Source organism: Lolium rigidum, chromosome 3 (assembly GCF_022539505.1).
Source record: "Lolium rigidum isolate FL_2022 chromosome 3, APGP_CSIRO_Lrig_0.1, whole genome shotgun sequence".
NCBI lineage: Eukaryota > Viridiplantae > Streptophyta > Magnoliopsida > Poales > Poaceae > Lolium > Lolium rigidum.
In genome coordinates, this window is record NC_061510.1 from 142,314,208 (window position 1) to 142,328,049 (window position 13,842).

Here is a 13,842-nt window from a genome sequence, read left to right on the forward strand (position 1 = left end):
CACATTGCGCTGCCTGGGACAAAACGCTGCGTCAGAAAAACAATGGTACTGTTGGCTTTCGAGACATGCGTCTCTTCAACTAAGCACTGCTTACGCGTCAAGCTTGGAGGCTTATTCAGTATCCAAACACTCTGTGCTTCAAAGCCAAATATTTCCCTACTGGTCCCTGATCGACACGGTCTTCACGGGGAATGGTTCATGGACCGACGACCTGGCACGCAATTGAGTAAGGACCCGGACTGCTTAAACAGGGGGTAATCTGGTAGGTCGATAATGGTGCACAAATCAGCGCCTGGCGTGAGTGGATCCCCAAGGATGCCAACCACGTCTCGCGATCACCGCAAGGGCGCTGTAGGTATCGCTGGGTGGCAGAATTTCTTGAGCCAGATGGTTCTTGGAACACAGAACGCCTGTAGCAGTATTCCGTGCAAGAAGATATCAAGGAGACACTCAAAATTCAGACTTCTAGCCGCAACGACAGTGAACTTCATAGCCTGACACTCAGAGAAGAGAGGCATATTTTGCTTAGCTCTGAATGCAAGCATGCAGAGGCAAGACCAAGGGGCCATGAGTGCACAGCCCTGACGGAGCGAGGCCAAACAGGACGAGCATATGAAATTGCCAGGTACCACCTAAAATGAAAATGCTGGCGTCAAAGATCTGTTGCAATGCTATTTCAACACAAGCCAACTTGGCGAGGAGTGGCAACACTGAGTCTTTGTCCAGTGTGTGATATGGAAGATGAAGACTAGTTTCATGTGTTTATGCTTTTCCCCCATGCCCGCCAGCTTTGGCAAGTTATGTCTGAAGTCTGGCCGCTATCTCGAGAAGACCTCCCTGATGCATACAGGAACAGAATTGTTGCTCCACTTGTTGGCCTTGCTTTTCTTTCTCCCATCATATGATTCATATTGATCATTACCATCCCATTCATCGTTCTTTTATTATTTATGCAAGCCTACTGACTAAAGAGCGAAACCTTCAAGAGTTCACATCAACCATAGTAGTACATCATATTCATGAGTATAACGAGGGCAAAATTTGAGGCACTGGCATTCCAGGTCAAAACTCTAGCTACACATTTGAGTACGCAACTAATATATGCAACCCACCGAAGGGCAAAAAAAAAGAGAGAGAAAGCGACAGCCTTTATTTTGAAGGCTTCTTTTATAAACCCAGCCAACCCCTGCACTAAAGTATACTACTACTCGCTCAGCTATGTACACTCTTTCGCTTCCAGAATGAAGCATGGTACCATCTGGTTCTAGTTCCCCCCTGCTGCCACTCTGTCTGCTTTGACAAACCCAAAGGTTGCCTGTTCATCATCCGGATCTGACTGCTCCTAGAACATCGAGTGACAGGTTCATCGTTAGTGCTTCCAAAATTGTCTCGGTTTTGGTGGAGATCAAGGTGCACTATGCAGCATGATTGCTTGAAATGCACTAGCACTCAAGAACACCCAACGGGTTATAGCTACACCCAGCAGACCATCCAAGAACACCAAGAATCATCTCAACACTGGAGCATGCACTGACCTGCCATTGTGATTTAGGTTGAATACACTTGTAAAGAACTCAAACACTAATATGTATACAAGTCAGCGATGGGAGTGTACCACATTCTCATCAGTGCCCTCGAAATGGAACAAGAGCACACCCATTCCTCTTCGTTTATCTCTTTCTGCCTGTAATGCACAGCTTACATGGTCAAACATTGCCGAATGCAATTACAAGGACTGGGGGATTAGTAGAAGTTAGGAAACTAAGAAAAATGATGTGTTGTTACTTCATAACTAACTTGAGTACACAGAAAAAATGAATATTTAAAATCATTGAGGGAAGCCCCGTCCACTTACCACACAAGAACATATGGTAATTCCGCAAGCTGTTAACGCTGATGTAACTTCTGCCATCATCCCTGTGCATTTAAAATACTAATTGAAATGGTTTTACTAATGCTTGTAGTGAAAGCTCAACAACAACATAGAACCATAAGAAGTTGCAAGAAAACAGATACTATTACCACAGTTCCATAAAATAAGGCGTATAATTTTTTTCAGAAGTCGAATTATGTAAATTTTGACCAACTTTTTAGAAAAAATATCAACATCTAACATACCAAATCAATGTCATCAGATACATCATGACATACATTTTCATATTATATCTATATACGGAAATTCAATTCGGCTCCCGGGTGCATATGCTCCCTATACCAAAAAATTATGTTCGAACTGTCGAAAAATTTTGACAAAAAATTCTACATGTACATCTTCATAATATACGTGTGTTCGTCAAGTTTCGCGAGGAATCAATATTTTTTGTGGTCTATATAAAAAAGAGAAATTTTGTCTTCTGAAAAGCCTTATTTTAAGCATTGAATTTTTCCTTTTTTACACAAGCCGCACGACAAGTCGATTTTTCATGAAACTACTTTGTGAGCGTGTAACATGTGAAGATGTACGTACCAATTTTTCGTTTCAACTTTTTTGAAATTTTAAAACATGTGTAACATACATTTCAAAATAAAGGGAGCATATGCTCCCATGTGCCAAAACACCACTCCTCATAATTCTCAATACATTTCTCTATAAGCTTGGTCAAACTCTACATTGTTTGACTTTAAGAAAATGGCTTATTTTACTGAACAGAGGGGGTACAAGTTAACTGATGTGTCAAATAATTCATGTGTTCGCCTACAGCAAGGAAGCGACAGAATGTACATTAGATTAGTCTGGTTAAGGAACATGGCAAACAGTTATGCATAAAGTGCACAAAGTTGAGATTAGCATAGTTGCAGTGAACCTTAGTACTCCTATTACACTTCTGAGGGTAGAGAGACATTAATCTTATATATTCAGTTTAGAAAATAGTTAGATAGTAAACGAGTAATACCTTTACGATCAACACACACTATGCAAAGCCATTGGATAGAGTTGCCTTCTGTATTGTGCCAGGAAGAAATTTTACCACATTTCCAATGATCCAAACTAGCGAAAACCTCCGTACAGGCAGAGATGCCAGGGTGCATGAACCCAGTGGAGCTATCACCCCGAATTGTTGAGCCATTAATTTTTATGCCCAGTTCCTTAACAGTTTTGTTGTGCTTCCCATTAACCTTTGGAGTGTGAACATTGTTAACAGGTAAAAAACCATCAATATTTTTATTTGCAAAGGATAACTTGTTGGGACTTAATATCTTCTGCCAATTGAATCTGTAGTCCTCATTTTGTGTGGCTGGAATTAACGGCTCACTGTCACTTTCATCTTCAAGATCAGCGACAAAGCTATTAACTGCCTCCGCAGTTATTTCAGCAGCAGAAAGAGCGGCTTGCTCCCTTAAGAACTGGATAAGCAAACAATTAGTTACTGCAGCCATCAAATAATGTAAGAAATCAATATTGATGAGACATACTTTCATAATTTTGTGTCTAGCACTGCGGGTTTTTGCATGCTGTAGCCACTGCTGATGACGCTGGAATGCATATTTACTGGATAATTTCTGGAATAGAGAAAAAAAGCATATAAGTCTAGTTTACCCAGATATAAGATATACTATATGTACATCGATAAAACTGCTGCAGTATAGCTTTCCTGTAGCAGGTAAACAATTTGGTAGCTGAACTACAAGTGAAAGAAGAATACGAGACAAACTTCTTAATTAGGGCTTGTTCGGTTTCAGCTAATTTGAGGGGGATTGGGGTGTATTGAGGTGGTTTCAATCCCCAACAAGTCAAAATACCCCTCAATACACCCCAATCCACCTGCATAGGGGATTAACCGAACAAGGCCTAATATGGTCATACACTGGAATAAAATTTCAGAACCACAATTGTATGAAATTAATATTCAGCGCAGCCTTCCAGTTAGCACAAAGTTTTCATAGTAAGCCTATTTCTACCAAATATGAAATCAAAAGTTGCTAAATATGCCAAAATGGTAATAGGAAAATAAAGCATGGAATCTGTGAGAATACTGACATCGTAAGTTATTATCTCCACTACTTCAGCGTTCGCAAGTGCATGGATTGGCGAAACTAGATTACCATTCACCTGAAAAGAAGAACATGAGCACCCTTATATATGATTATTTGTTTAATTGTACTATTAATTTCTCCATAACTAACCTTTGCTGCTACCATTTTGTTTCCAATTTCCGTATGGATCAGATATGCATAATCGATCACAGTGGCCCCCTTAGGCAGATTTTTAATCTGAGAATGAAAACATAGTTAGCCAAGTGACTGACCCAAGCAAAATACATTTTCTGTTCCAAGTTCAGTAATTACCTCGCCTTTAGGTGTAAAAACAAAGACACGGCTTCCCAAAAGATCTCTGGTGATAGTATCCACAAATTCCCTAGAGCTCATGTTACCAACAAACTCTTCTTGCCATTCACGGATTGCATTGAGCCAACCAATCTATCAAAGAAGACAAGTCAATTAAGGACTTCTTAAATAAAGAGATATAATAAGAAAGTGTGAAGCGCAAGCTTCAATAAATCAGTGCCACTATACTAAGTAAGAAAATATATACCCTCAGAGCAAAGCCTGTATTGTTAAGACAGATCACTTTCCCATCTAAATTTCTTCCACTAGATATTCCTGGACGCACAGGCCCGGAAACTACCCCTCTTCCACTGTAGTGTGCAGCAATGCCTCTTTCCGCTATCAGATCCATATCTTCTGTTCTTATCTGAAATACGGTTCGAAAGTTATTCATATCTTAAAATAAATCTTATGGTTGAATTCTCTAGTTTAAATTTCGCAGAAAATAGGCAACATTACCTGAACTTCCAAATGAAACATACTCTCATTTAAAAACGGTATTACTGTAGTATGTAGACTTTGATAGCCATTAGGCTTTGGAGTTGCAATGTAGTCTTTAACCTGTCGACATAGCTGAGTTTTAGAAAAATGATAAACGCATCATAGGTCAAAACAACATTGAATAACATAAAGCAGATAACTCACGGCTTGAGGTATAGGTGTCCATATGCCATGAACAAGACCAAGAGCATGGTAGCATATCTGAATTGAATCGAAGATACTTGGCACGTCAGTGATAAATTAACTGCATAAACAAGTTAATACATGGTATGTAATATTACCTGTTGTGAGGTGCAGAGTGGCCCAACGCCATTGCAGGATTTTGGTTTTATGATGATTCGCAGCTGAGCCAATAATATAAAGACATGTTTTTAAGACATCCATAAGAATGATAAAACTGAGCATCGATAATCACATGTAAAGATATTGAGAACATCGTACCTGAGCAACCTGGTTTACCTCATTTATTGAACTCTTGGACTTGAGAGCGGTTTTGTAAATGCTGCAAGATTATCCAAATAATAAACAACCCATAAGAGAAACAAACTTACTGCTATTTTCAAACTTACAGCCATAATAAATACCTTCTAATAAAGCCACACATTGTTCTACTTTTTTGTTGCAATGCAAATGAGAAGACAATGAATAAATAATTATGCAGCATTTTGTAAGGACTGTAACTGTGACACATTGTGAACTGATGCTTTGTCAGTAATCCAACACAGTTGCAAAAACAGTTTATTTTTTCTTCTTTATAACATCTAAACCAAGAAATTGCGCAGCGACTAGTATGCCTCATTTGAACTGAACTGATCAGTATTATTAAGAAAATTAGCTGAGCACATCAGCATCTTACCAAAAATACATCACTAAGCAGACATAGCATTAAAGTGGAGACTCTGCAGTCTAAATATCCTCATGTAAGAAAAACCGATTTACTTTAACCAAGGAGGCAAGGACAAGTCTAAAGAGATTACTTATTTTAACTTAATGGAACAGCATGTCTGCTCTACTTACCTGTAAACTTCTTTGCAGACAGAGCGCACTTCTGTTTCGACACTCACAAGGTCGAGAAATTGATCCTCAGCAATTTTTTCCTTTAAGATTCTATTTGCCTGGAATTGAAGATCTCAAAATAATAAAGAAACAGCATCACCTCTACATGCAAAAACATGTTAGTGCTATATCGAAATAGTACCTCTTCCAATTCTTGTTCATGGGCTTTGAAGATGTCTTCAACTCTTTTCCTTAGTTCAGCAAAATCACCAGGATTCATGTACATGAAGGACAGATATTCTAACTCAGACTGCAATGGTAAGTGCTAGTCATCAAATGGAAGAACCAACGAACTAATAGTCCACAAAAGTTAAGAATCAGCAGGCTACTTTAGCATAGACATTATATCATTACATGGAGTATGCCACATCAAAAGAATTAGCATAAGGAAACACTTTTTAAAACTATACAATATACTCCTATATAAACATCTGATTTATTAGAAAGATGAAGGGAAACACATTTGTTTGGTCCCTTAGCTTTGGCGGTAAGTCATTTGAAGTCCCCAAAAACCACTGTCAGAGGAAAAAACGGTCGGGTTTAAAAAGGAATCAAGGAGCTGGATGCCCAGTTTTGCAATTGGACTTGAAGGTCAACAGAGAGCTCCCCAAGACATGTGTATAAGCAAGTTTGTGGTGAAATAAGTGAAATCTGCCATTCAACAGAGGTAAAAGCAAAATGTCTAGGATCGAATTTTCCTTCAAGTAATTCCAGAATAACTTTTGAAAGTGTAACACAAGAGAGTCAAAGGCATATTAAATAGGAGGTCACAGCCCTTGATGTTCTTGAAAGTAAGAAATTGAGATTGAAATCATGTTTGGTAGAACAAGGTTGTACGACAATCATACAGATACAGTTGCTAAGACTAGCTTGATAATTTCCATATCCACAATAATCAAACTATACCACTTGTCCAACTTCCAGTTTTATAGACAAACATGAAGGCTTCTATCTCTTAAATAGCAGGCCTACTGCAAGAGACATTGGTAACAAGCAAAGTAGAATGCACTGCTCAGAAACAACACATCAGTAAGAGAACGTTCCTAGTGATATGAGGCCTTAAGTTATACAATTGTATACATGGCACATGGGCCATTTGATCTTGCATGTAGCAACAGGATTATATCCTGGTGATGTTCAGTCCCTTATTGGCGGACATGCAGAAAACACCCTGCCTTTATCGAAGCCTCTTCAGCAAGTATTGTTCAACGCCATTGGTCGTGATTTCTTCCTTCTGTTTACTCCAAATATCTGCTCCAAATATCTCTGTAGCTTAAGGTATTATATGTGCCCCTTTTCCCAATACAAAACTATTTACTAGCACATCTATAAATTTCCAGTTAGGCACTTATGTTAGTTATTCCAGAACTCGAATGGGACGTGGATGGGGATTCTGGATGAATGGGGAGCCAGAGTTGAGGTGATATTGCAAGGATGAGATACTTTAAAGGGACAAAACCGAATGTTCCAGGTGAGGTGATGCAAATCAGTGAGTTGATTATGGCCTACCCTTATAGATCCATCGCTGATGGGTTCATGGTATCAGATCATAGGCTATAACACTAGATATCCTCCCGCCATAAAAGAAGCATTATCATAATGAAATTATCTTATAGAGTACGCATCACGTACCTTTATTTGATACATCCCAAGCAGTTTTGCTAGGGGTGCAAAGACCTGCAGCGTCTCCATGGCTATCGCATACTGGAAAGGGCAGTCCTTACAATAAGGTGAAACTGAGTTATAGCTAGATCTTATACCAATGGAAATAAGAACTTACCTGCTTGTGCGGAGGCATATGTGTAAGAGTACGCATGTTATGCAACCTGTCTGCCAGTTTCACAATGATTACACGAACCTGCAGAAGATTGTTCATTCATTTGTTAGGAAACTACTCCCTCCGTCCCAAAAAGTAAGGCGTCTAAGAATTACTCAAAAGTCAACGTTTTCAAAGTTTGATCAAGTTTATACACAAAAATATGAACAATTACAATACTGAATCGATATCAATAGATTCACCATAAAGTATATTTTCTTAACCTATCCGTTCAATATTGTTTGGGAAAAAGGTTTGATGTTGTTGATGTTGTTGTTGTCCATTCAATATTGTAGATGTAGATACTTTTTTCCTAAATATTTGGTCAAAGTTAATAAGATTTGACTATTAACTAATTCTTGGGCGCCTTACATCTTGGGACAGAGGGGGTACTAAATACTTTAAAACTGCTGGCAATTAAACAGTATATCTCGGGAAAATACCTCTTCTGTCATTGCAAGAAACATCTGTCTTAAGTCTTCAGCTTTGACATCTTGTTTTGAACTACCCTCATTTTTGCATTGAAGTTTACCTAGCTTAGACACCTGTATTTTTCATAAACAGGTTTATGATTCCCTTGAAGTCAATATACCTAAATCGTGTAAGTTTTACAGTTATAGCACACAATTAGAAAACATGAAAATGTGAGATAAAAGTATACCTTTGTTTCCCCTTCAACAATACGGCGCACTGTTGCCCCAAACTCATTTTGTATTGTTTCGAAAGTAACCATGTCAGTATCTTCAACAGTGTCATGCAATAAACCAGCAGCAATTGATTCCCAGTCAAGTTCCTAGTTATATCCATGGAGCACAGAAAAACCTAACTTCATTATGTTCATACAAGGGAAACTTGAGAAAATACGTCATTACAGTTACAATGATATACTACTACTCACGTGCTCTCCAAGAATGCGAGCAACTTCAACGGGATGAATGATGAAGGGTTCGCCACTCCGGCGTTTCTGCCCATTATGTGCTTCATATGCTAACTGCATAAGACCATAAGCTATCATGATGCAGCCTCTTGATGCCCTCCCAGAGGAGTCAGTACTAGAACAGTATTTGGAAGCCACGTGGAAGAACAATATCAAATATAGATTACCTTAAGAGCGTCATGTACAAAGTTCAGTTCTTCTGGTTGAAGGTATGAGATAGCTGGTCTGAGACTCTGTCATGTAATAGTATTAACAATTATAACATGCAATAGACAAATTCAATCTTGCTTTGAACAGAAACCAAGAAATCTGAAGAAGTCATTGCTTCCTTTTGTTAAATATTATGAAGTGTAACAAGGAAGAACATGTGGTGTTACACCCAGGCATGAAACTATTGTTGACTTCCTTGAGTTAATTGTTATGTAGAGATTGCTAATATTCTAACTGTTAAAATCTGATCATGAAATGGTCATAAAGCAGTGAGCAAACTAAAATGATGATAGAGCAAAACAATTAATAGTTCATCTTCAGCTGGTTTATAATAAGAGGCATGTGAGCACTACTTTGTACTAGCTACTGCTGAAGTACATGTCGACTAGTCTATGAGTCGGTACCCCAACGACTCGGCTCGACTCCTCGACTCGTAATCCTTGGTGAGCACGAGTAGTATAAGCTAAATATGCACCAAAATTGAGCAAAGAGTATTGAGCTTTGTGGTTGAATGACACACCTCCCACAACGTTTCTGGAGAAACAAGGCTGAACTGATCAGATGACGAATGGCAGGAAACCCTCCACGCAGGATTCACATGGGTTGACCAAGATCTGAACTTTTCTCCAGAGGAAACAAAACTAGCCGATGAACCATGACCCAGCTTTCCATTGTTGATGTCTTCTCCCCAGGTGGTGTGCACTAACTGAAATCATTACAACATTTCAGATGTAACCAATGTACACAGTGACCAACTTTCGGTGTGAGATGCTAGAAACTCACAAAATTAACTATTTCGTGATAAGTAGCACCACTGTTACAGAGACGTATGTAGTGGGGGGTGTCATGGCCCATGGAACCCCCTTCAAAAATGCAAAATAGTCTACACCAAAATAGTATAATACACTAGGCATTTACATAATTTAACACTATTTGTTGGAATTGTGATAGTAATTACACTAAAATATACTATCGGTATGTAATCTTCACAAAAATTGAGTAAATGTACTCCCTCTAGTTCAAAATAATTGCCCAAAAATAGATGTAGGAGTATCTACAATTCTAGACATGTTTTAGTGGGTAGATGCATCCATTTTTAGGCAATTATTTTGAACCTGAGGGAGTATTGAAGTTGTGATGTTCATATAACCTGTGGCACTCCCAATACTATGAACCTAGATCCGCCACTGCACTGTTGTATAATGCACCTGTAGTTTGCGGTAGCTAAGAACATGCTCTTCTGGATAGACATGTGTCTTAGCTTCTCGATATATGTACATTTCCACTGGCTCAGGTTCTTTAGAATTTCATGCTTTCATTATGGTGTAAATGAAACAAGATATTAGCCCCATTGCTCCAAGGAATACCAACCCCCTCCCTCCGTTACCAGATTTATCGCATTTAAGAAAACACGTGCAATCAAACCTACTCACCTAAAACACAAAAGTACTCAGTTTGACCACATAAAAGTAATCAGTATATTTCAAAAAAAAAAAAAAACATAATGTCATCTTAAAAATACTACTAATATGTCGTCTTAAAAACACTAGTAATATGTTATCTTAAGAGAGGTGATCTAGATAGGGTGATTACTGATTACAGCACACATATGTCCATAGGGAAGTAATTTTTTAATATATTCAACAGAAATTTGTACTAGATGTGTTTGTTGACGGAACATATACGGATATACATAATAACGGAACATGTAATAAGGAGATATCATGTCGTACAGATGTAGGTTTTCCTTGCAACGAGGTACTTGACGATGGCCCCTGACCTAAATTCTAGAGGTATCACGTATTTGACGGTTTTGATATTTCGCAACTAGAGGCTAGAGCAGTTTCACTAACTCCACCAAAATGGGGCAACCCACTAGTAATAAGCGCACATCCATTCCCACTAAGTTGTTAGACCTAGAGTACTAGGTAGCACAAATACTCCGAAATTGTGTCAACAGCACGGTTATGTAGCAGAGAATCTCTAAACGGGCAGGAAGCAACTCACCGTGTTGTTGTTGCTACTCTGGCGCGGCCGCCCTCGCCGCCTCCCTGCGCCTAGGCCTTCGGCGTGGCTACAGGAGGAGCACTGCGCGGTGCTGGCGAGCGCGCCGGTGAGCGCGCGCGGGGCGTTCCAGGCGCAGGAGAGGACGCTGCATTCGTAGGGCCTCCCGCCTCCGCCGCCCCGCTTCCAGGTGGGGGAGGACCTGCAGGAGCTCGCGCAGTCCAGCGACGACGCTGCGCGCACAACCAAAAATAAAACGTCAGGCTCCGGAGGCCCAAAACCTAGCGGAAACTGGACCGGGTTCCGGGAGGAGGGGTCGGGGGGGCGTACCGGTGGTCACAGCGGCCGTCGGGGGCTGCATGGCGCCGCGGCGGCGGCCAATCTCATCGGCGGCGCAGCGGCCGGCGGCTGGGGGGTCGGCCCGGGCTCCGGCGGCGCGCGAATTCGGCGGGCGGCGGGGGGTTTGCCGGGGAGGAGGGAGGCGCGCGGGGGTGAGCCGGGGAGGAAGGAGAAGGGATAACAGGAGACGGAGGCCACACAACACAAAGGGCCGCGCGGCCGCGGTGAAGTAAAATAGGGCTCTGCCTTTCCGGGTTCACCCTATGCAGGTCTCACATTCTACTCTACTTTTTTGTTCCTCGATTTATTTTGTTTTCATGCTTTATTTTTGCGAAAATGTTGGAGGTTTTTTAGGTCGATTTTTTCTGGCTTCAGGGCAGGAAATGGTGTGGATCACTGGATCGTAGTGCTCCCGTCTCCACTAGCTACTTGCTCAGCTCGGCGCCTCATCTTTTTCAGTTTCTCTTTGCGCAAGAAGGTGCTTGCTTGTGAGGAGGAATATTCATCGGTTATTTCGTGCGTGTAATAATCGTGAGCATTGATGGGCAGAGTAGGAAAGGAGCGCCTAGTGCACGCCTAGCTCGTGTTGAACAATGTTTTTGTTGCAGAAGATATATACCGAGGCAGCCTTATATGACTTTTGAATAAAATTATAAGTCCTATTTATTAAAACAAAGGAAGTAATGTGGTATTTTCGAAAAACTTAAGACGGAGGCCGAACTACACATGGCCCTTTATTTGCACACATAAACAATTTGTATCTCAAAGTTTTAAAAAAAATCCAAATCAAAATTCTAGAGAGAGCCTATGATGTAAAATCTCAATACAAACTGCTCCATATTCTAGGCTACACAAAAATAACAAATTCTCACAATTTTTATAGTGAACTAGATGACCCGTTGCGCTATCGCGCAAGTGCAAATGAAAGCGCATTAATATGTCAATGGATGCTGACCTATAGGACGGTAATTTAATAAATAATTTATTTCGGTGCTTTAATCTATATTTTTGGTGATTGTTCATGTCTTGAGTTGCTATATACGCATCAAATATGGTGTTTATTTCTTATCCCTATAAATTTTACAGAATTATACAGGATGTTTCATACCAAAATAGTTGTAAGACGATCTTTCATGTATTGGTCATTCAAAGTTAATTCGGAGAGTATTCACGGTTCTACTATATTTGCCTTCCATTTTTGCCATGAGATTTTGTTTTCCCATTTCCTGGTATTGTCCATTGATATTAAATATTTCACAATTTCTATAACATGTCAGGCTTTACCGGAACCACATTGGTAAGCAACGTATGCTATAAAACTAAATCATCAATCTATCACGTGGATGTCTGCACATTATGAAGTTTTGTCAGAAATAATCCGAAATAAGCAATGACTAAACCGAAACTCAGCATTGATTCAAGATGAAAAACCGTGCATCTTCCTCAAATCACGCATGTGATAAACAACCATGTCAAGATGTACCTGCCATTTTGATTCAAGATGTATTTGCCATTTTGATTCAAGATGTACATGCTAAGCTAGGTGTACATCCCACTGCCAAAACCAAAATCTCAGCCAAAAATGGGCCCGGAGTCGTTAATTACAACTTCCACGCAGGATAAACTGTGACAAATAACTATTCTGCAAACAACATTTTTACTACTGTGGTAAACCATAGAAAATAATGCCTGAAACATCACGAGATAGTTAAGTTTGTGCTAAATAAGAGAGAACTACAGTTTAGAGAATACCACATGCACAAACATGGAATCCCTTTTCTTCATAGAGCATGGCAAGGACATATACCATCTTGTTTATAGAAGGTCTGCCAGGAAAAATCAACAAGTAAAATCAAAAGGAACAGTACATATGATAAGCTACCAAGCAAGATCATCTATCTTGTCTAACTGAACACCATTCCATCTAGCCTGGGTAGTGCACAAAAATCTGAAACTCGTATATTAGCAGCCTTAGGATAAAATTACAGAGCATATGGCCATATAATTCTGAAACTCATACCAGTTTACATCTTCTCCGAAATTTAACAACCTCACAAGTTCTGATTCCTGAACACTACAACTCGACCGACTACAAAATCCGGTCGAATCCGGTCGATCTCGAGTGGAATCTCAAGCGCACGCCGCCCTGCGCCGGTGACGATATCGGCTTGCCCAAGGCTGAGCTTGCCCAAGGCTGCAGGCAGCGCTGAAGCGGCCCGGCCGCGCGTCTGTCTCGTGTCCAAGGAGTACATCCTGAGTCGCGTCTTCTCATCTATGGAACTAAAAAACGGAAACATCTAACAACCTTAGATGCATGCCACATATCAGCCATTTTATTTTGTGCTCAGGTTCCTTATATATCAAATACACTGTAATAAATAAATACCGTCAGGTAACTTTTGCTGAAGAAATATCACTTCATGCACAACTTAGGTATGAACTATAATATATATAACACTGACATATATACATACTTTCGAGACACTGTCATACGAGTATTTTTCCTTGAGAACACCTAATGTAGCATGAAGACCTGAAACGTAAGTGAGTGAGCACAACAAGCAGGTCTTATTACACACAAAATATGAAAGTTAATAATTCTGCCAGGACATCTTGCCCTTTATAAATTATGCTTGCATCTTAAAATTCCGAA

General features: G+C 40.0%; 1 protein-coding gene across 1 annotated transcript; it reads right to left on the reverse strand.

Annotated features, from left to right (window-relative positions):
• Window positions 1–988: 988 nt before the first annotated feature.
• Window positions 989–11,240, reverse strand: LOC124702423 (putative GTP diphosphokinase RSH1, chloroplastic). Its single transcript, XM_047234564.1, has 24 exons — window positions 11,181–11,240; window positions 10,854–11,083; window positions 9,367–9,552; window positions 8,804–8,869; window positions 8,598–8,690; window positions 8,361–8,492; window positions 8,143–8,244; window positions 7,664–7,741; window positions 7,516–7,587; window positions 6,026–6,133; window positions 5,845–5,942; window positions 5,269–5,329; window positions 5,109–5,171; window positions 4,972–5,028; window positions 4,786–4,887; window positions 4,535–4,693; window positions 4,288–4,419; window positions 4,126–4,212; window positions 3,980–4,051; window positions 3,415–3,501; window positions 2,895–3,345; window positions 1,856–1,917; window positions 1,616–1,684; window positions 989–1,535 (listed from the first exon to the last, which is right to left on the reverse strand). Exons 1-24 carry the CDS (start codon window positions 11,209–11,211, stop codon window positions 1,443–1,445), a joined length of 2,691 nt encoding a protein of 896 aa, XP_047090520.1. The 5' UTR covers window positions 11,212–11,240; the 3' UTR covers window positions 989–1,442.
• Window positions 11,241–13,842: the final 2,602 nt, after the last annotated feature.